This window comes from Phytophthora sojae (assembly GCF_000149755.1).
Source record: "Phytophthora sojae unplaced genomic scaffold PHYSOscaffold_14, whole genome shotgun sequence".
NCBI classification, from domain to species: domain Eukaryota; phylum Oomycota; class Peronosporomycetes; order Peronosporales; family Peronosporaceae; genus Phytophthora; species Phytophthora sojae.
In genome coordinates this window covers 1,348,832-1,370,154 of record NW_009258128.1, presented here as the reverse complement: position 1 = coordinate 1,370,154, position 21,323 = coordinate 1,348,832, and the positions used below count along the sequence as shown (strand labels likewise).

At 59.0% G+C, this 21,323-nt stretch overlaps 9 protein-coding genes across 9 annotated transcripts; 5 read left to right on the top strand and 4 right to left on the bottom strand.

The window, feature by feature from the left end:
• The first annotated feature begins 330 nt into the window (after positions 1-330).
• On the top strand, positions 331-948 carry PHYSODRAFT_289148 (hypothetical protein). Its single transcript, XM_009540112.1, has 2 exons — positions 331-361; positions 592-948. The coding sequence occupies exons 1-2, from the start codon at positions 359-361 to the stop codon at positions 742-744; spliced, it is 156 nt and encodes a 51-aa protein (XP_009538407.1). The 5' UTR covers positions 331-358; the 3' UTR covers positions 745-948.
• A 219-nt stretch (positions 949-1,167) lies between these two features.
• PHYSODRAFT_531334 (hypothetical protein) lies at positions 1,168-2,192 on the bottom strand (the record flags this gene model as incomplete). Its single annotated transcript, XM_009540111.1, has 4 exons — positions 1,168-1,689; positions 1,760-1,843; positions 1,922-2,083; positions 2,157-2,192. The coding sequence occupies 4 exons, from the start codon at positions 2,190-2,192 to the stop codon at positions 1,168-1,170; spliced, it is 804 nt and encodes a 267-aa protein (XP_009538406.1).
• A 778-nt stretch (positions 2,193-2,970) lies between these two features.
• PHYSODRAFT_532353 (hypothetical protein) lies at positions 2,971-3,779 on the bottom strand (the record flags this gene model as incomplete). Its single annotated transcript, XM_009540110.1, has 4 exons — positions 2,971-3,138; positions 3,245-3,343; positions 3,417-3,507; positions 3,571-3,779. 4 exons carry the CDS (start codon positions 3,777-3,779, stop codon positions 2,971-2,973), a joined length of 567 nt encoding a protein of 188 aa, XP_009538405.1.
• Positions 3,780-4,170: 391 nt separating this feature from the next.
• Positions 4,171-6,082, bottom strand: PHYSODRAFT_531574 (hypothetical protein; the record flags this gene model as incomplete). Its single annotated transcript, XM_009540109.1, has 2 exons — positions 4,171-4,913; positions 5,131-6,082. The coding sequence occupies 2 exons, from the start codon at positions 6,080-6,082 to the stop codon at positions 4,171-4,173; spliced, it is 1,695 nt and encodes a 564-aa protein (XP_009538404.1).
• A 3,694-nt stretch (positions 6,083-9,776) lies between these two features.
• On the top strand, positions 9,777-10,307 carry PHYSODRAFT_532017 (hypothetical protein; the record flags this gene model as incomplete). Its single annotated transcript, XM_009540108.1, has 1 exon — positions 9,777-10,307. One exon carries the CDS (start codon positions 9,777-9,779, stop codon positions 10,305-10,307), a length of 531 nt encoding a protein of 176 aa, XP_009538403.1.
• A 2,936-nt stretch (positions 10,308-13,243) lies between these two features.
• On the top strand, positions 13,244-15,296 carry PHYSODRAFT_566170 (hypothetical protein). The gene is made up of 2 exons (XM_009540107.1): positions 13,244-15,095; positions 15,145-15,296. The coding sequence occupies exons 1-2, from the start codon at positions 13,285-13,287 to the stop codon at positions 15,188-15,190; spliced, it is 1,857 nt and encodes a 618-aa protein (XP_009538402.1). The 5' UTR covers positions 13,244-13,284; the 3' UTR covers positions 15,191-15,296.
• Positions 15,297-15,734: 438 nt separating this feature from the next.
• PHYSODRAFT_289146 (hypothetical protein) lies at positions 15,735-16,141 on the bottom strand. The gene has a single exon (XM_009540106.1). The coding sequence runs from the start codon at positions 16,130-16,132 to the stop codon at positions 15,764-15,766; it is 369 nt and encodes a 122-aa protein (XP_009538401.1). The 5' UTR covers positions 16,133-16,141; the 3' UTR covers positions 15,735-15,763.
• A 1,276-nt stretch (positions 16,142-17,417) lies between these two features.
• On the top strand, positions 17,418-18,497 carry PHYSODRAFT_341763 (hypothetical protein; the record flags this gene model as incomplete). The annotated part of the gene is made up of 1 exon (XM_009540105.1): positions 17,418-18,497. One exon carries the CDS (start codon positions 17,418-17,420, stop codon positions 18,495-18,497), a length of 1,080 nt encoding a protein of 359 aa, XP_009538400.1.
• Positions 18,498-19,871: 1,374 nt separating this feature from the next.
• On the top strand, positions 19,872-21,208 carry PHYSODRAFT_289145 (hypothetical protein). The gene has a single exon (XM_009540104.1). It carries the CDS (start codon positions 19,920-19,922, stop codon positions 21,057-21,059), a length of 1,140 nt encoding a protein of 379 aa, XP_009538399.1. The 5' UTR covers positions 19,872-19,919; the 3' UTR covers positions 21,060-21,208.
• The last annotated feature ends 115 nt before the right edge of the window (positions 21,209-21,323 follow it).

Here is a 21,323-nt window from a genome sequence, read left to right as displayed (position 1 = left end):
ACGATTGAGGAAGAGGCAAAACCCCGTCGTAACACTTTCAACCCACACGCCGACGCCCGAGGCAATTGCTAGAGCAGAGTTAGCTAGGTTGCATGAAGAGCGCAACCCAGGTCTATCGGAGCGGGGCGGCGATCTTCCAGCGTGTCATATTTCCGCCAATTTGTGCACGAAAAAAGTCAGATGGGTACATTTTGGTGTCGAACACAAACGCGTAAAAACCTTCTTACGCGCCGTCTACGTTGCTCGTAAAAACCGAAAGTTGCGCGTAAGAACCTCTTCAGCCACTGGTTGGCTGCGCGCTGAGCTCATGGACGCCCCAGTGGCAACAGCGCGCCAGTCCGCATAAATTCCTTCCAAAATGGTGCGTGAATTCGTACGCTTCGGCTGCGTGCAGGGCGAGGAGCAGGCTGCGCGTGATGGCGCCGCCAGCAGGACCGTGTGCGCCGACGAGCGGCGCGTCGCGCGCACTGCTTTTTAGCCCCAGCAGCCGCCTCAATACAGAGAAACCCACAAGGGTTAATACCGATACATCGACCATCAATCAGCAGCAGCTCTCTAACCTGTCCTTGCCGTGTTAATTGATGCCCGCAGCCGTCGCACAAGACCTTCCGTACCAAGCGCATCCTCGCCAAGAAGGCCAAGCAGAACCGCCCGATCCCGCAGTGGATCCGTCTGCGCACAAACAACACCATCAAGTACAACGCCAAGCGCCGCCACTGGCGCCGCACCAAGCTCGGCCTGTAAGCAGCTGGGCTGGACGTGGCAGTTTTACGATCGTCGCGGGAGGCAGATGGACGCGGTCTCTCTGGGCGCCGCTGGCTGGGCTCGGCTTCAGTCGGTACTGCCCTGGTGCGCGGTTTCGTGCTGGCTCCCTGGAGTTGGTGGACTGTAACAGGACCCTCCTTTTGGTAGCAGCGGATAACCAGAACGAATTCTCTTGAGAAGGACGCTCCGACCTGTACTCACCATCTCTCTTCGACTACTGGATCGCCTTCAGCCTCTCAGTGTTGTCTATTGATTCGCAGGGGGTGATGGCCCAAGGGTATCTGGCATACAGGTTAAGCAACAGCGGTGGATACGGCCGTGACAGGTTAAGGGACGAGGTGTGCTGAGCATTGGCTATTAGGCTGTGGTGATATGCAGACTGGCGCTATACTGTATCGTCAGCTAGTCGTCGTCCTCGTCGGCGTTCTTGGTCTCGCCGTCGTCTTCGGCGTAGTCGGGCTCGTAGCGCTGCAGGCGGCGGCGCAGGTCCTGCAGCTGCTGGTTCTTGGTCGTCACCATGCGCTTCATGGACTGGAACTGCGACGTCTGCGCGATGTGCTGCCGGCCGTCCTCCACCTGCTTCTCGAGCTCCTCCACCCGCTCGGCGGCCTGCTCGAGCTTGCGCTGCAACTTGCGCAGCTCCTTGGCGTGTGCCGCCTCGAGCACGTCCACCTCCTGCTTGGATGTGAGTTTGGCTGCGCGGATCTCCTCCTCGTGCTGCTCCTGCTCCTGTTGAAGCCGCTTCTCCAACTTGTCCTTGGCCTCGGCGTCGGCGTTCACCTTGGCGTTATTCTTTGGCATCGCTCCGATCTGTGCCCCGCCGCTTGAGTCCCCGCTCATCCACTCGGACACGCTGAGCTGCTCCACTCGCTCCAGCAGCTCCTTGTCTTCAACCATGGCGATGTCCAGGTCGAGCGCCAGATCCTATAGCATTCCCAAGCTGAAAAAGTTAGCCATATTATTCTCAATATCCGGGTTGTCATGCAGGACGTACACTGTCCTCGGCCTCCACGAAGATCTGGCGCAGCAGCAACGCCATCATATTGATGGTATCTTGCAGCTCGCTGCGAATGTTGGCCTAGCAACGCAACGAATAACATTCAAAATGTCAGGGTAAGGCTACGTCAGACAAGTTAAGGATCGCAGGTATCGGCACCTTGACGGCGAAGCATAGCGACTTGATGGCCTCCTGGATGTCCTTCTGGCTGTAGACCTCTTCGGACGACAAGCGATCCGAGCGCGTGTCCTCAAAGTCGGCCTCGACGTTCTCCAGGTGCGTCTTGAGGCGCGAGCGGAAGAACTTGAGGAACTTGCCCAACTGTCAGCAGCGTCACGTGAGACTCTCAGTACATTGAACCAAACGATGCATATAGTCACTGGGTCGGTCATACCTCCTCCTGGTGGTGTTGGCTCACGCGCCCAGGCATGCTGCGTCTCGGTGGTTATCTCTCCGCTCGCCAGGTATATTGAGCTCAAAGCGCCCAATGATGTTGAGTAGGCGCGAGTGCGCGTCGTTTCATTTACTAAGATCGCCTCCATTAGAACGAAGCAGTTTCTTGCCGCACATCGCATGGCAGCAGGCCGTGACGAGCTGCATTGACCGCTGCCGGCGCAGTGACGATGGACCGGATGCTGAGGCGACGGCTGCGCTCCTGCTCGAGCGAGTCGTAGAGCTTGGTACACTGGCGCATGAAGTCGTGCTCCGACTCGGTTCGATGGTTCTGCGACTGCTGCGTGCAGTGGATCTGCCTCGCTACCCACCGAGGTCTGTCCGACGACACCACGGAGCGAGGCCGCGGCACCACAGCCTTCTTTTCCCAGAGCAGCAGAGCGTCGCCCTGGTTGGGGTTGCTGTTGATCTGTGACGAAGTATACTGCTCTTCGTTGCGTTCGTATTCTGCTGCATCTGTGGCAGCGCCAAGAGCTTTCACTGGAGGCAGATTTCGTCGCTGCTGGGCCTCCAGGCGTTGCCGACGACGGCGAGCTTTACGCTTTGCGCCGTCTCGGGCCAGTTGCTCGCGGTAGACAAGTTGATCCTCAAGACGCTGAGCCTCGTTGGCGGCTTCGACCAGGCGAGCCCGACGCTCCGCCTCTCGGTCAATGTATTGCTGCAGCGTTGACTGCAGCACGGCAGCGTTCTTGTCATCAACTGCCTCTTCACCTTCGTTAAGTTGGTCTGCTAGCTCAGGGAACTGTCACACCCGATCAGCAGTGAGTTAGTGATACCGAGTAAGAAGGACAAGTCATACAGTCTACCTTGACATGGCTGAATCTGGCTGGCGGGCGGATAACGACCGCTCCTTTCTCCAGAAGCAGCGTGGCCAGCGCCATGTTCTGGTTCTGGTAGGCGCACATGAGCGGCGAGACACCAGTCTACAGGGTTCGGCATCGGTCAATCCACGTTAATGAATACTAAGCTGACGTTCAAACGAAGATACTAGTAGCTCGATGGAGGGCAGGTTGAGTTGCGAGGCCAAACCTTGCAGTTGATATTGACGTCGGCGCCGTGCTCAAGGAGCCACATCGCGACTCGCATCACGTTGCGCTCGCACGCGATGTACAGGGGCGTCTGATTCAGCTGCATAGCGCCATACAGAACTTAGTACCGATTTCAGACCAAACAACAAGTTGGACGCACTAAAGCCCTGTACCAGGTTGGGCTGGTTGACCTTGCCACCGAAATGCAGCAGCAACTCGAGCGTCTTGACGTGTCGCGGTTGGTCTTTGTTGCCCAGCACCCCTCTTTACACAGACACAACTCTCTCTTTAGTACTCTGTGCTGCCGTGCAAGAGATCTAAACCAACCTGGCTGCACATATCATGGGCGAGTCGCCTCGCTCGTCGTCATCCGCCCCGAAGGCGCCTTCCAGTCTCCGAGCGTTTGGGTCCATGCCCTTGCGCAGCAGCTTCCGCACTGCGCGGTGTCTGCCCTGCGCCGCCAACGCGTGCAAGTTGTCGAAGCCCAGCTCCCTGTCCAGGAAGCCGTACTGGATGTCGGCGTACGGCCAGATCATGGCGCTCGCGCCAGCCCCCATGTCTCTGTAAGTAGAGCAGGAACAATATTACCGACCACCAAAATGCAAGAAGTGTACGTACCATGCAGGAAGTGTAGCTATTTCTGCATCGCGGGGAGGCTTGTGATTGGCCGATTCAAATTTAAATTGATACGGCAGCCTGCAACGACTTCAACTTGTTCACACTGATAAATAGGTATCACCTTCAAGGCCTCCTTCCTCCCTGCTCACCATCATATACGGCGCGCATTATACACTACACTCATTCTTCCTCTCGTGGGCTCCCGATCGGTAGGCTGGGCATCGATCACCACAGGGTTGGAGCCGAATTTCTTACTACCGGCGGGGGGATGGCGTCGCGCAGTTGAGCTGCAGCTCGCCATCGCCCGCCTCACTGCATCGTGCGCCGCAGTTTGTTGCGGAACTCCTTCTTGAGTGCCGACAGCACGTGGATGTCGTCGTGCAGGTCGGCGATGAGGTGGTCGGGCGCCTTGTTGTCCTTGCGCAGCGTCGCCAGGAGCACCTTCTTGTTGTGCAGCGACTCGAAGATGACCTCGAAGTTCTGCAGCAGCAGACCGAAGTACTTCTGCTCCGCGAGCGCAGCGCGCATCGACACGTCTTGAGAGCTGTTGCTCGCGTTCGAGTTGGCCGTTGTGCTGTTGCTGCCTTCTTCGCCCGTTGTCTCCGAGTTCTCCGTGCTGTTTTCTTCCGGCGAGTGGCCACGCGAGTCGCCACTGCCTTGGCCTGAACCGTTGTCACCACTGTTCCCTCCGTTGGCTGTTCCTGCCCCATCAACCACTGCAGCGCCATCGCGGTAGGCTGCGATTGCACGTGCGCTGTTAAACGCGGCCGACGCAGGCCCAGCTCCTGCCAGGGGTGTAGACCGTTTGTAGCGCTTGTGGCCGCGCAGCATAGGAGACCCAGTGCCCATCAACGGCCCCTGCCGTTGTTGTTGCTGAGCCCGCTGCTGCTCTTGGGCGATGGACTCGGACGCCTCGCTCGTGCACTTCTCGTCAATGTACTCGTTCGATTTGATCAGGTGCAACAGATCGGGGCGGGAGTGCAACCGCTGGTGCAGGTAGTACACATCCGGCCTGCCGTCGCAGAAGTTGATGTACTCCCGGTCGTCTACTCCTGTAAGCAAAAAGGAACACACACACACAAAGCGTCAGTATAGGCTGCTTTAGGGGCACAAGATATCGCTCCACTCAAGTCGCGGGTAAGTCTGTCGCATCTCATCGTGGGGTTTCCACTCTCGCTGCCCGTTGTCGGCCATGAAGCCATAAACACGGGACCAGCAAAGAGAGCTTCGACCCCCAGCAGGCAGAAGCGATATATAGGTTGTGCTCACTCTTGTTCATACCAGCAGCAGTGAATTCGAAACAGGTCTTGGTGTACGCGAACGAAAGCTCCTTCCAGATCTCCCAAAGCTGCATGCTGCTCCACTTGAAATTGCGCGAGTTCGTGGCACTGCCTCCCGTGCCTACAGGTCCACCCTCACTACCAGCGCCTGCCGATCCAGGCGGGTGCTGACGGTTGAGCAGCGCGATGTACATTTCGCGGACGTCCACCCAAAACTGCCATCGAGATAATTCAGCTGCCAGCCGATCGACGAACTCGGGGGACAGCACGACATCCACCAGACGGATCACGTCTTCCGAAGTTACCGGCACTTCCTTGTACCGCGACTCACCCTTCGACTCCTCGTCCAGATAGTAACCACTGTTGGTCGACGATGCGCCTGGGCGCTGCGGGTGCGAGCTCCCGCTGTCCCCTCCGCTCGATGGGGGCGAGGTGCTTTGGCTGCCGTAGTTGACGTAGCTCCGGGCGCGAGACGCGTGCGAACCGTACTGCGACTGTGATGGCGGACCGGTACTGCGCTGGTCATACCGCGAGCGGTACTGGAGATCAGCACGCGATCCCGAGCTGCCGGCGATGCTAGACGGCCGCCGCACATCCATCCGTCGCTGCTGTTGCTGCTGCTGTTGCTGCTGCTGTTGCTGCTGCTGTTGCTGCGGCGACGCAATTTGAGGCTGCGAGGCCGCGTTGTTGCCACTGCCGCTGTTCTCAGCGCTGGCGGCGTCTGCCATGTCTTTCAGGCGCTGATTGCGGTAATACCGGTACAAAGCCTCCACCATCACATGCTTCTTGACGTTCTTGAGACCGCGCAGCTTGAGGTACGAGCACTTTTTGCGAAGCTGCTTGGAGGTCCAGGTCTCGTAGCGCGTGCTGTCGCGCGGGTGGCGCGCCTCCCCCGACGGCTCGTACTGCATCGGATCTTCGTTGGGCGGCAGGCCATACATCTGCTGCTGCAGCTGCGCTGATCGGATACGGCCTGCCCCGCCCATGCTAGCACCGCTGCTGGAAGGCACGCCCTGCTGGGCCCCAGGTTGCGCCATCCGCATGGCCATTCCCGATGCTCCAGGGCCTCCTCCTCCGCTGGATCCCGCGCGCATTCCGTAGGCATCGTACATAGGCGCGTCGTAGGGCTGCTGCAGGTGGCGCTTGACACCGCGACTGGCCATATTGGCGCCTGCAGCGGCACTCTGCGCCCAGGAATCGCCTGCCATGGCCGGCGACGACACCGGGGAGAGATGACGGTTGTGGTTGTACGACGACGACCCCGTCGTGAGACGACCGCCGGGCTCCGACCCATGGTACTGGTGCGGCTGCTGCATCTGCATTTGCATCGCCGGCGGAGACGCTGCGCCGTTGCCGCCTCCGGGGCTGGCGCCGTAGGCACCTGCCATCGCCTGGGCTGTGTACAGGTGTCGCCGGTTTATACCGGTAAGATCGCGGTTTTCCGCCGCGGAGGCGGGGCCCTGCTGTCCTTGTTGTTGTTGCTGCTGCGTCTGCGATCTGGTGGCCACGGTGTTCGAGTTGGCCTGCGTGGTGCTGGTGGAGGTGCTGCTACCGGCCGCGGTGCTCGAAGATCCAGCGGGTGCCCGCATCACCGCCGGGAGGCGGCGCATGGGGCTGCTGCTACCGTCGCTGCTAGAGCTTTGCTGCTGCTGCTGGTGCTGCTGCTGCTGCTGCTGCTGCTGCTGCTGCTGGTGCTGCTGCTGCTGCTGCTGCTGCTGCTGCTGCGCCGCCGAGGCGTTGCTGGGGCCCTTGCGTCCGCCTCGCGCGTTGCCGTTCCCGTCTTCGGGACTGCCCGGACTGCTCCCGCTCGGGCTGCTGCTGCTGTTGTTGTTACTGTTGTTGTTGCTCTTGTTACCGCCGCCTGTTGGGGCTGTGGATGTCGTCGTTGTCGACGTCGACGTCGTTCCCGACGTGGCCGCGGCGCTGGTGGCCGCAGACGTCGACGGCGCGTCGCGCGCGAAGCTGCTCATGGCTCGACGGCCCAATGCTGCTGGTTGGGTTCCTTTGATCTCTTTCTCTCTCTTTTGGTCGCTGCTGCTTCCTTCGTTGGCTGCAGGCAGACACGACGGACGGACGCGCCTGGTTAGCTCAGCTGGGGAAGGTGGTGGTGGTGGGTGTATTGGCGCCGTCGTGGGCGAGACACGGCGGGGCTGTTTGTTGCCTGTTCCGCCCTAATTATAGCGCCAACATGAGCCGCACTTACCCTGCGCGAGCGCGTGGGGGCCAGACGGCAAAATCGCTTGTGCGGCGCCAGTGAACGCTGCCGAGCCGTGTCTCGACCGAAGCGCCTCGAATTCCGGGCCGCCCGGCCCCGCCCAAACCGATCGGTAACCCTAGTCCCAGAGAAACGTGGGCGGGTGGATGCGCGACCACATCCGACGACCAAAAGGTGAGTACATGTACAGCTTGAAGCTGGGCGCTTGCCGAAAAAGCGCGAGACAGCGAGGCGCCGCGCCGAACGGCCAGGAGCAGCCGGCGCTGAGCTGGCTGCAAGTCCAGCGCGAACGCTCGCTCGTGCGCACGGGGTCGCCTTCACATTATTGGTGCTGTACACTGTAGCGCGAGGTGAAGCCGCGGCCCACCACGTGGTGTGCACCACACTATATCTTCGGTGGCGGTAGTCATCGTTGTCCACACATCCGCACTGTTGTCCGAGACCAAACAATGGTCGTCAGCAACCGAGCGAGACCTGTCCGGCAAAGCGCCAACTGCCGGAGACGCAGTCTTTTGCAACGTCTATCACTGGCCGGGACGAGGCAGGCATGCCAGCACACGTTGGACGAGCGCCATAGTATCCGCGATCTAACGGAGCAAGCGTCGTGGGTGGTGACTTCCAGCGGAAGCGGTCGCCTAAAGAAGAACAAAGTTTTTCTGCTCGATGAAAGCTCTGCGTGCTGTGAGCGAGCCCTCCCCCCAGCTACGCAAGTATTGTAATGCAATGAACCATGCAGACGCAGGATATAGGCACTCGGGACTCCGTGTCGGGAGGGAGGGCGAAGTGCTGCCGTTGCCGCGCACGAGTTTCCGCCACCACTGGCCACGTTCTGTTGGCTCCCCCACCGTTCTGTTGTTTGGTGCGCAGAAAAAGGGATCCAGGGGGGCACGGGCGGGGCGATATCTAACGATGCGAACTGATCCCGCGGGCTGTTGCGAGCAGACCGGAGCGGACGTTGCCCCGCGAAAAGCGCGAGCGGAGCGGGGTGCCGCACGCGCAGCACTAATAGCACAGGAAGGCTGCCACTAAGTCAACCGAGGGCTGTGGTGGAAGAAGGGGGGGCTGGGGCGACAGGGGCGCCGCGCCAGAGAAACGGAGACAACCGACCAAAGTCGGGTACGCCGGTGATCGGTTCTGGCAGGGCCTGGACCGAAAGGGGGTCCCGCGATTGGCTGGCGCCGAAGTCTAAAATTCAGCTCGAGTGACTGGACGTGCCCACTTTTGCACATGCACTGCCAAAACCGGCACCCGAAAAGGACGGACTCACGCAGATATGTCCGAGACGATCTCGGGCGAATTGGAGCGCACCCCGTGCCTCGTGCATGCATCCGAGCTCCAGCTGCTCCAACCCATTGCGGAAGATTAAAAGCTAAGCACCGAGCGCAGCGTTGGCGCAGTGCGTCTCGCAGTGTTGAGGGCGGCTGGTCGGTTGTCGCCGTTTCTCTGTCAACCCCTCTCCAAATCGATGGTCGTCGTTAAACAGGTGGCACGACCGCGCTGCAACAGGGACGGACTCCGCGGAACTCCTGGTGGCGGGTGCTGAGGGTGCTGAGATAGCGGTGCGATGCTGCAGCCAGGGAAGCCGCCTTTGTGCTTGCTCCGGCGAATGAACACAATCGAATTCCGGATATCTTGCAGTGTGCTCGGGAGCAGCGGCTACATTTTTTCTGGCGGTGTCTGCAACGGTGGTGTCCACACTCCACCGCAACAGTGCAAGCAACTCGCCTGCAGTGCCGCTCGTTGAATAAATTACCCTACAGGAACCGTTGGTGCAGGGTATGGCAGCTGCAACAATACCGGTCGTCCTGGTGCTCACTGCACCGTGGGCGGCGAAGGGAGAGGGGCGCACCAGCGATGAACACCACCGTGACAGCGCTATCCCATTGCTGTGGACGTCAAAGCGTTCGGTCCGGTGTTTAGGCGCATGGAACCGAATCGTCACTCCGGGCATTAGAACGGTGGAGAGAAGATATCGGTGAGTAGTTGCATTGCCGTGTTTAATCCGGAGCCGCCCGACTTCCACTTGTCTGTAGATGCTCAGAGCGGGAGGAGGAAATTGCTCTAAAACGTACTATATCGCCCAGTTGCGATCAAAAGCAGGCCCGAGCCCAGAGCTCATCGGGCGGAGCTCGCGCTTACATCACCGTCACTTTCTGCCACAACGTCGAACACGAAGTGGCAGACGCATCGAATGAAAGATCCGGCTTGGGGCTGCTGCAAGACTCTTAGCGGAAGAAAAGCAAATAGCTCAAGGCAAAAAGCTCAATACACAAGTCAACTTAACAACAACACAACATGGCTACAGTGTCTCCTCCCCAAGTCGATATCACTTTGTACAACTCCATACAACGCTACGCGTCTCCTTCCGCAGTGTAAAACGTTACAGTATGCAGCCTCGGATGCAGCCGCCGCCGCCCGCCATGGGGCTCGCGGGCCGCCAGACGCTGGACTCGCTGTACCCGCAGGCGCGCAAGCTGCAGTTCGAGCTCAAGATGCAGATGAGCTACCTGGACTCGGGGCGCACGGGCGGCCGCACGGACGCGGAGCTGCAGGCCGAGGCGCGCGCCAACCTGAGTACGCTGGAGCAGCTGCTGTGGCAGCTCGACTCGCTCGTGCAGACGAGCGCCAAGCCCGCGGAGCGCGACACGTGGGCCAAGAAGCTGCAGCAGCTGCGCAGCGAGACGCACGCACTCGGCAGCACGCTGGAGCAGCACATCTACAGCGTCAACCGCCGCGCCGTGGAGGCGCGCGAGCGCGAGAGCCTCATGAGCAGGCGCAACGCCGGCTTCGACAGCGGCAACGGGGCCATATACGCGGCGCAGGAGTCGGAGAGTCTGCAGCGCTCGTCGCAGATGGTCTCGGACCTCACGAGTCTGTCGCAGTCGATCCTTGGCGACCTGGGCGAGCAGCGCAACCGGATGAAGGTGCGGCCGGGCGGGCGGACGAACTGAGAGGGAGGGAGGACTTTAGAGCTGACTGTTTTGCGTTGCTCTTTTTGTTGTTCTTGTTGTTGCGGTAGAATGTGCGCACGAAGCTGCTGGACATCGCCAATAGATTAGGGCTGTCGAGCTCGTTGCTGCGGGTGATCGAGCGGCGAGACACGGTGGACTTTTGGATTGTGATAGGCGGCATGCTCTTCACGCTCATCTTCTTCTACGTGTGCTACTCGTACGCGACTCGGAGCTAGAGGGGGATGCAGAAGAAGGGTATGGTAATTAAATGACTCTTATGCAGGAACTTTTTCAAGGCGTTTGAGTGGAGATCGTTCACCGCGATGAACTGCGTGGTTGGAGGGAGACATTAGACATTTGTACTTTGCAGAGTGCGGCAGTCATTTTGGGAGCCAGCCCTGTTTCGCCCTGAAGCTGCCGGAACAGCTCCGGATCTTGCATTTACAGGTCAAGTACGTGCACAGTGAATATTTGTGCTTCGTTCAGGATGCGGATGTGTGGTGAAGTACTCATGCAGCAGTAGGCCAGCGCACTATCCCAAATGCGGAAGCACTAACACAAAGTGTCGGTAAGCTCGTTAGCTTCTCAATTTTATTGAAGCAAGGCTCTGTTTGAACTTTGCAACCTTCTCCATCTTTTGCTGATTGCACCAGAAATGGTATTCGCGGTCAGTCGTTGGTTCTTTCACGCGATTGCCACTAGTGGCGATGCTCGGGTTTAAGTGAGGCGATACTTTGGGTCGTTGGTCCTCCTGTAGCAGAAAAGTCGTGTGCAGCGCTCGCCTTCGCTTGTTCCCTTGATCGGCCGCTCTGTAGAACGGGTTTTTGGATAAACTGAGCGTGGGAAAACGAATAGAATCTCGACTGTTGCGTCAGCTCTTCGCAAAACTATCGCCCAGAGCTTTAATTTGAAGCGAGCGAGCGAATCAAGTTGCTGCTAACAAAGTACTTAGTATTTCGTGACCGATGGAAACGCGAGCCTAATGTTTCAGGCAACCATAGAAGAAGCAATCGAAGTGCTAGGCCAAGCAATAATCGAGGCACCAAACCTGGACATGCACCTCCGGGGCTACTGTGGAGATCCGTCACCAACAGCATAAAATCTTGACTGCGTTTGCTTGGATGGCCCAATGTGGTGGACGAGATCCAAAAAGGATAAATAGGCATTTCAAAGTGGTAATGTAAAGTGGCTCTGCTGATCAACACGGCCTACTGTTTTATCAAGTCCGATGTTACCGAATGTGAAAAAGGGGACAAACTAATTGCCACGGCAAAGTACTTGAAGCCCCTGCGTGCCTGGGGTCGTTCCACAACCTTAGGTCGTTGTAAGCCTTAGTGCCTTCAAGACCCTCATACCAAATTCACTCGCGAACGCCTAGGTAAAACCATCTACCACACTACAGACATTATATCTAGCGCATTTTTTCCATGCATATTTTTATTGCTCCGGCCAAGCAAGATGCAGCGAGGCTAGTTCCGAGGACCAACCAACGTTTACAGCAGATCCTGCTCAGAACTGCCGCTGCTGAGCGGCTCGGGATCCCAGAAAATTTTTGCTCGGCAGTCCAACTGACGGCGTCGAAAGCTGCTGCTACATGTACTGCAGTGGTGGCGGTGGCAACGGCTGAGAAGGGACCAGCCAGAGGTGTAGTGGGCGGATATTGACTCCAAAGTGCAGCCATGTCGTCGACGCTGCGCTTGCCGTAATCGATTGCACCGAGGGGCAGTCTCACAGATTACTGCCAGCAATTCACTGGTCCCTCCCGATCCTGCAGGCATTGCAGTGCAGTGCATCGAGGCGAGGCGATCGCCGCGCACTTGCCGCCGCTTACCAGCGCTGTTGCTCGTGCTGCTGGCAGCCTGCTGATGCGGGGGGATCCATGGCCGACCGAGCCTTTCGTTGCCTTGCTCGGATACGGCGAGGATCAGCAAGTGACTCGCGCCCAGTATAGCGCCTCATCTGCGCTGCTGGCTCCAAAAAACGATTGATTGACAGAAGGTATACAGGCGAATGATTGTGTGCCACCGCACCCGGAGGGGCGGCATGAGCGCCGGCGTGAGCAAATGGCCCCTGGAATGATTCAACGATTCAACTGTTCCAAGCTCTGCGCAGGTGCCCGCGCTCTACTAATGTATTGATAGCCATGGATGTGACCAAACCAATTTAGTCAAAACGCGCAACGAAAGCTCGGTGTCCGAGCAGACGAGGGAGTTGTTGTAGGTTTTCTCGTGGCGATATCTGCACTTGACGCCAAGATATTTGCACGCACGAGCAGTCTTTGCCTGACTTTAACTCGCGTGTTGGTGGAAACTGCAGCTGGACAGCCGGCCGCCGCCTGCCGACTGCAACGCCTTCCGGCCCGTTCCCGACCACCATAAGTACTCACGTTTTGGCAGGGGGTAATCTTGCAAAGCAATCGTCTTTGGTGTAATCATCGTGAAAGTTTAGGAGATAAACATGGATCAGCGATTTAGCGGCCCCTTAAGGTCGTTTTAGCCCAATCAACCGTTTTCGCACTCGTAATTAAGGGTTCATTTTTCCAATGAAAAACGCAAGTCCCACGTCCAGCTCGTCGCGCCATACAAAAGCCAAGTGTGTGCAATCGTTCAAGTACCGCATCGACAGTACCGCGCCTCGCAACTTTTCGCCCAGGTAGCGCTCGACGCTCGCTTTCTCCCTCTCCGCGCCGCCGCTCGCTGCCTCCTACCGAAGCAAAGCTCAGTATTTACCCTCCGCCCAGACGACGCATGGTATCCTCGCACGCGCGTCGAGAAACCGCGCGTGGTTTTAGCGTGCACGCCAGCCTGGATTTAGTCGCCTCCAGCTGGTCCCTTTCCCTACCCACGGCCGTGTAACGGAAACTCTGTGTCGAACGGATAGAGAGCGAGCGACGGCGACAGCGACGGCAAGCGCCATCACAATCGGAAACGCTGGCTGCGACGCCAACAGGAGGAGGAGACAGGGTACAGTAGCAGCCATGAGTCCGGCCTACAGCCGCGGCCCGCAGACCGTGCCCGAGGACGCGCTGTCCATGACGCCCCGCGGCGGCGGCGGCTCGTCCTTCCTGGACGGCCTCTCGACGCCCCCCAGCTCGCACGGCAAACCCAGCTCCGTGCGCGCCAGCGACGTGGAGCTCACGACCCCCAAGACGCCCGAGGAGCTGCTGGAGGCGAGCGGCAGCCAGAACGGCGCGGGCGGCTTCGCGCTGCCCGCGCTGGCGCAGGACGAGCGCGGGCGCGGCCTCCAGCAGTACGCGCAACGCCAGCTGCAGCTGCCGACGCTGTCCCCGCACGCGCGCAGCGCCGGCAAGAGCAGCAGTCGCTGCCCGCCCCACAAGCGCAGCCAGACGTACGTGCAGCAGCTGTCGCGCGAGTCGGCGCGGGAGCTGGCCAAGACGGCGCTCAGCATGCGCTCCACGTCCATCGGCGACTACACGTTCGAGAACCCGCGCGAGGTGCCCGGCAGCAGCCTGCGCGAGAGCATCCGGCGCGTCACGGCCTTCTCCAGGCGCGAGGCGCCGCTGGACACGGAGCTCAACACGGTCGTGCGCGTGGACCACCACGTCCGCAAGTGCGAGCTCCGGCTCGACCCGGAGACCATCACGTGGTCCAGAGGAGGGAAGACGCTCGGCATGCTGGTAACGGACGACGTCGTGGGCGCCGAGCTGCTGCCCAAGAAGAGGGCCAGCAGCTTCCGTGTGCACTACTTCAAGAAGGGGCGCGGCACGGGCGCCAAGGCGTTGCTGCGCACGCCCAGGCACGTGGACTTCCACTGCCTCGAGACCGAGGTGGTCGACAGCTGGGTCGCTGCCATCCAGGAGCTCGTGCGCTGGCAGGCGCGCGCGCCGCCCATTTCTGAGAAGCGGCTCCTGAAGGTGGTCGTGAACCCGCACTCGGGCAAACGACAGGCGCGGAGGATCTGGGAGGAGAAGGTCAGGCCGTTCCTGGAGCTCGGCAACTTCGAGTACGTTGTCGAAGAGACGACCCATTCCGGCCACGGAGCTGAGATGGGCAAGGAATACTCGGCCGAAGACGGCTTCGAGGCGCTCGTTTTCATCGGTGGAGATGGCACGCTCTGTGAATTCATGAACGGTCTATTGACTCGACCCGAGCATGAGTGGCGGGAGATTGTGGCCTCGACACCCATCTCGCTCATTTCTGCGGGTACGCAGAACGCCTTCGGCACGGGCGCTGGTATTCCAACTGTGAATTCGGCTCTGTACTGCATCTTGAAGCGCAAGATGCGCCCGCTGGACGTGGTGACGGCCGTGTCTTCGGCCAACCCGGAGGTGGTGCACTACAGCTACTGCGGTCTGGGCTGGGGCGTTGCTGGAGACATTGCAGCCGAGTCGGAGCGCTACCGCTGGATGGGAACGCTTCGGTACGCCTTCCTCAAGGTTAAGCGCACGGTGATTCTGCCCAAGAAGCACACGGGTAAGGTCCGCTACGTGCTGACGGAGCCCCAACCGCCGCTCATCCGGTACGACGACTACCCGGACGCCGGTGCATTGGACCAGTTCGATGTCGAGGAGGGCAGCGTGTACGATAACAACGACCGCTTCAGCACCCACCGCAAGTCGTGGGGCGGCATTGCCGGCAGCATTCAGAGTCCAGCGAGTCGCAAGCGGTATCCAGAATTCGTGTGGAAAGAGGACAGCAGCAGCTACGTCGTGGTGGGCGTCGTCAACATCACGCCCGATGGCGCCTACTCACACCCGTCGGACGGCAACCTGGACCTCATCATCACGCGCAAGGGCAGTCTTCTGGCCACGGCCAAGCTCTTCGGACTGTACGTCATGGGCAAGGAGCTGCAGAGCGAGCTCATCTCGTACCTCAAGGTCAAGGCCGTGGAGGTCGAGCCCGACCAGCACGAGGACTGCATGAACATCGACGGCGAAGTGCTGGAGAACGGCCCCTGGCGCATGGAGGTCGTGCCCAGCCTCTTCAAGGTGCTCTCCGAAAAGTAGGTCAGCCAGCCCCCCCCCACGACGACGCCAAATAGTCGGCAAGCACTGCGCATGAAGCAGCAAGTGGCGCCCAAAGTTCCCCCTCCACCACGTAGTATTTCTTTTTTTGCCCCTGCACGTAGTAACTTGTAAATAAATTCCCGTCACCTTCATCCAACGAAAGGTTTCCATTATTGACATGCTTCAGCAAAACAAACAGCAAAACCATAGGCCCCCATCTCACGGGCAATGTATCTAGGCTCTGTCTTTGCCCGACACCTCGATCTGTGCAACGCACAGGTATCCATCTACCTTCAGCGCTTGAAGCCAGGGGGTTCAGACGTGTATCCTCCGTCGCCGAGTTGTCTGGCACACAACAGTACCGCAGAAGAGCAAGACATTCGAGTCAATAGTTTCTTTACATGCAACACGCCCAGTCCTCTCTCTCTCTCTTCCTGTACTGAAGTATCCGCCCACCCCCTGCATCGAGTGGCTGCTAAGCTTAACGTAATCAGTTGGCGTCGTCGTCCTGGTCGCCCGTGAAGGAGCTGGAGAACTTGACGATGGCGCGGCCGATGGCGCCGATCCACTCGTCCTTCTGCTTCTCGTTCTCCGCGTACATGTAGAAGGTCGAGTCGGGCGTGGCCACCTCGAAGCAGAAGCGCTTGTTGGTCTTCTCCTCCGCCGACTTGACGGTCAGGCAGTCCGCCAGGTCGATGAGCCCGTGCGCCGGCTCGCCCTGCGCGCGGCAGAAGTAGAGCTTGTTGCCCTTGAGCACGAAGTAGCGCTTGCGCCACTCCTTGAGCCACACGCTGCGCTTGGTCAACTCGCCCTCGAAGTCCGGGTCCGACAGGTCGCAGTGCGAGTAGTCGCCCTCCATGCTCTCGCCTGCCAGCTCTGCTGTTTGCTGTCTGCTTGGGGTTGGGACTTTGTTCTCATTGTATGGGGAGAAAGTGGTGTGCACTACATGAGATATGTACGACACATCAACTGTACCCATCCCGGGGTTGAAGTGAAAGTTGAAGTGTTCCATTGAAGAGAGAGCTCTTTTCGGCTTAAGCGGATCGACTGTGCTGCGCAGCTTGTTCGTCTGTCAAGGAGCTGCTGCGCATAGGGTACGCGCCAAGATAAACGCCCTCTACTTGGTAAGGCTGATGACATCACGACGGAGAAGCAGCATCTACACGCTAGACAGGGGTAATGCTAGCAGCATGCAGCTGCGTTGTGCTGCGACTGCTGCACTGTCGGGTAAAGCTCGATAGCGACGATCCCAAGGACAACAGGTTGTCACCGCCAGCTCGAACTTCGCCGGGCAACGCTTGTGCCGCAGTGTCGCCCACGTTGAAGCTCGCGTACGACGTCCAAATGGCGAAATGCCGACTTATTGCCCCGGTCTCTATCTCTGTGACATGGGGACGCGAGCGGCTTCACTCGACGGTCGTTCCAACCTGCACCAGCGGTGCCGCTGCGCCGGCACCGACTTATTATGACGGTGTTATCTCGCCTGTGCGTAGTATATCCTGGCACCGGCACCACAGCTTGACATAGCACTCGAAGTCTATTACAGTGCGTGCTGGCTTGAGGCTTTTGCCAAGGCCGGCTACATGTAGCGATGCCCCTGCATTTCAGTTGCAAAGGAGACTGGTGCTGGACAGCAGGATCGCCTCAAGGATACATGCTCCATCGTGTATCCGCGTGAACCCGACTGTCGCGAATCACACGGATCCCCCGCGGCTGCACGAGCCTCTGCATGAGGATTCACCGTCGTTCCGTCGGGCTGGAGGCGCCTCTGCAGCTGGCAGCTGGCACCGCCGGAGCACCGTGGAGCGGTGCAATGCTCCACGAGCCTGAAGCTCTGCGATATTCGCGGATATGTATCCGTGTTTGCCGTCCATCTGCTGCCGGTGTATCCTGCACTCGTCTACACATGTGCCAGCGATATACACATTTGGATAGACTCAGCTGCAGCCGATATGCCGGGCAGAAGACTTACGCGAGCTTTTGATCATGCGACGCCCATTCAGCCCAAGATTCCGCAGCGCGCTCGAGGACGTCGAGATCGCCGCCGACTTGGCACTTATTCTGCAATTTGCTTTGCATCGCGCACTTGTTCACTCACAGCAACAACCTCTCCGTTCAGCCAACCCAAGCCAAGGCAGAAGACCATGGCGATCTCCACTACCCGTCTGGCCGTGCGCTCGCTCCAGACGCTCTTCGCTCTGCTCGCGCTCATCTTCACGTGGGGCGGCTACGTGAAGAACGACGACGGTCAGCTCAGCGGCTTGTCCCCGGAGTTCAGCATCCTCATGAACTACTCGGCGTTCCTGACGGGTCTGTACTACGTGCTGCCCGTGAAGGTCCTCAAGTGGACGGCTGTGGCCCCATCTGTGAACTTCCAGCGCCTGGTGGACGGCGTGCTCGCCGTGCTTCTGCTTCTTGGTGGCATCCTCCTCTGGGCCTCCTCGGGCGTGAAGGACTGCTCCGAGAAGAACGACGAGTACGAGGCCTACGCTGGCCTGCAGCTCTTCCGCTGCGGCAACCTGACCATGGGCGTCATCTTCACGTTCGTCACCTTCGCGCTGTTCGTCGTGACGCTCATCTGGAGCTTCGTGAGCGACAACGCCAGCACCAGCCAGGCCGAGGCCGCCGTCGCTGCTGGGTACACGGAGGCCACGACGCCCGGTGCTTCGCGTGCCGAGGCCTACACCGCCGCGGACTCGCGCCACCCGACGCTCGCTATCGCCCGTCGCGGCGGTCGCTTCGTCCAGTTCGTGCTGTCGCTCCTCACCTTTATCAGCACTGTGGCTGGCTACAAGCACTACTTCACCGGCCGCTTCACGAGCCCCGTGGCCATGTTCATGGTGCTTGTGTCGTGGAGCTGCATCCTGTACACGCTCTTCCACCTCGTGGTGGTCGACATCCTCAAGAAGTCGCACCGCCCGAGCGCCGGCATCGAGCGCTTCCTGGACCTGCTGCTCGCCGTCCTGCTCCTGCTCTTCGCCATCCTCCTCGCGGCCTCACACCAGGTCTCGGACTGCGACACGATCAACGCCAAGTACGAGGCGGACTCGGGCTCGCTGGACGGCTCCAACATCTACCGCTGTGGCAGCCTCACGCGCGCGTACGTGCTGGCATTCATCGACTGCGTCTTCTTCCTGGTGACCTTGGCGCTCAGCTTCTGCGGCTCGAGCGACAGCGAGCCCGCCCCGCGTCACGTGGACGCCGAGCCTGGCCAGCAGGTGTAAATGGCAAGGAGACCTGAGTAGTGAGAGGACTTCAACTTCCCATCTACTCGGATAACAACTTCAACTTGATTTAGCAAAACCAAACAAAAAAAGATTTGTCGTTTACGGACCCACCACTGCGTGTACTTGATTTCGTTGATATGACATCCTAGTGTGCTAGCTAATTCATATTGTACCGACCGCGTTCTCTTGGTTGGTCCCTGCCAACTAGAGATAGTAATGGCGCTGGTGTAACAAATTCCTTCTAAGCCGATGTAATTACTACAATCTCCGGTCAAGCCGAAGTTTGGCTCTCGACTACCTGCCATGGGCTTGTTAAAACGCGAGCAAACGCATAGTAAATGTATTCCTAATGCCGAAGTTTTCCTGAATGGAGGTCAGAGCTACGAAACGATCTCTGTTTGAACTTATGAGGGTAAGAAGAAAGATACAAAGGTCATAGCACCTACCCGAGCGATCTGTTTGTGTAGGCGGTTCGAGCTTCCGTCTGTGGTGAACCACTGGGGGAATGTTATCCATAATTGCTCAAATTACTCGGCCAGCTTTGAAAGCTTGAAAAGGAGTTTGAGGTGGGAGAGTAATACATACTGAACTATGATTACACTCTTTCAATCAAACAGCAACTTGTGCATGCCGGACGACCACCAATTTCAGGTGCTATATTGATGCCACGATGTCACTTGGAGTTGCGGTGTTGCTTGCCTTCGACCTCCCATTCAGTGCCTTTCGTCTGCATCTTCATGATAATAGGCGCATCTCTAACCCATGCGGGCTTGTTGTCTTCCACGCGCCTCGTGCCAATCGCATCGGCGGAGAGTAAAGTGATCCCACGCATTTCGCCATCAGGCTTTTCGTTACATATATTGCTACACCTACACTTGTACGAGGTGTACCTGTCGACGAAAGAGCAGTGAGACTGCCGGCAAGAGCTCATCACGAATCGTGATTCACGTTACATTATATCAACCTCCAACTCCTGCGTTCAAGGGAACACCATCGATCACCCGCCAGCCCGGTCTGCTGAGCAACGCGTGCCAGGACTCGTGTCAGGGACCAACCATTGTCGTGCAGCGAGACCACCGTGGGATTCCATGTCGAGTACAAGTGTATGCTGGGGTGTAGTGATGAACGGCCAGCGGAGACGACCTGCTAGTCGATTGGTTCGTTGAGCAAGGCACGAGGCTTGGAGCAAATCGCTGCGTCCGAGGACACGCGTGATGGCACACCGCAAGAACAATAGGAGAGCTCATCGCTTCGATGCCGCGGGTGGTGTCGCAGCCGCCGCAATTGAAATGCGGCGAGCTCCCGACAACCAGCTCACGCCGATGGAGCTGGCTGCAGTCCTGGTCTCATTCTGCAATTTGCTTTGCGCCGTTCACACTCCACACTCCTCCAGTGAGCTCACGAACTGAAGCACCAGCAATGGCCGCCACCCTGCTATCGTCGGGCCGCCTCGGGGTCCGCGCCCTTCAGGCGCTGTGCTCCGTGCTCGCCATGATCTTCACGTCGCTGGGCTACATCAAGTTCACGTCGGGCCAGTTGAGCAGCGGCTCGGCCATCTACACCACCATCGCGTGCTACTCGGCCATGCTCTGCGGACTCTACTACGTCTTGCCCGTCGGTGTGCTCAAGCTCACCTCGAGTGTGCCGAAGGTGTTGTACCAGCGCCTTGTGGACGCTGTGCTGGCCATCGCGCTGCTGATCGCCGGCATCCTGCACGCCACCTCGGAGGCGGTCAAAGAATGCTCGTCGTACAACACCATGTTCGAGACCTACCACGGCTCGGCGCTCTTCCGCTGCGGGGACATGACCGTCGCCATTGTGTTGACGTTCGTGACCTGCGCGCTGTTCCTGGTGACGCTGGTCTGGAGCTTTGTGCGTGACACGTGCAAGTCGGTGAACGGTGACAACCTGCAGGCTGCTCTGGCCGATGACGACTCGCAGGCCAATGGCTACGCGGTGGCCAGCACTCCCGGCAAGAAGGACGGACTGTCAAGTGCGTCTGCTACCGTGGACCTTGACCTGCAGCACCCGGGACTGAAGATCGTGCGCTGCACTGGCCGCACGCTGCAGTTCGCTTGCTCCGTCGTGGCGCTGGTGTGCATCGTGCTGGGCTACAAGCACTACTACACGGGCCAGTACGTCGAGCCCAAGGCCACGTACGCCATCCTCATGGCGTACTCTGGCGTCCTGTACTCGCTGTGGCACATGGTGGCGGTGGAGACGCTCAAGCTGTCGCGCCACCCGACGGTGGGCGTCGAGCGCTTCATGGACGTCCTCATCGCTGTGGCGCTATTGGTCGCCGGCATCCTCTTCGCCACGTCGGCCCAAGTTTCGGACTGCTCGACCACCAACTCGGAGTTCACGGCCTACCACGGCTCCACTCTGTTCCGCTGCGGCAGCATGAACACGGGCTACGTCTTCACCTTCATCGCCGTGGCTATGTACGTCGTGACCTTCGCGCTGAGCTTCCTCTACCGCTCGACCTCGAGCGAGCGCAACGGGGAGAGCAACCACTCCGCCGAGACGGCCCACGCCTCGGACGTCGGTCAGCAGGTGTAAGTAAGTGAGTATGTCTTGTCAAGCTGAACAGGCTTCAGTCCCCCATTGGTGTCATACCAGGCTTTCATGTCGGCATAGGTTGCAGTGGTTCGTCTACTGTAGACAAACTAGTGTAAGACTTGAACGATGAATGAATGCTTTCATCAGGATTCCCATTCGCGCCAAAGCCCAACAAGTACTACTCAGGTTTTCAGGTTTTCACATCCTAAAAACTTTTGCCAAAACAATTCTGACCCATCAAACCTGCTTATTCCACGGTCTCCG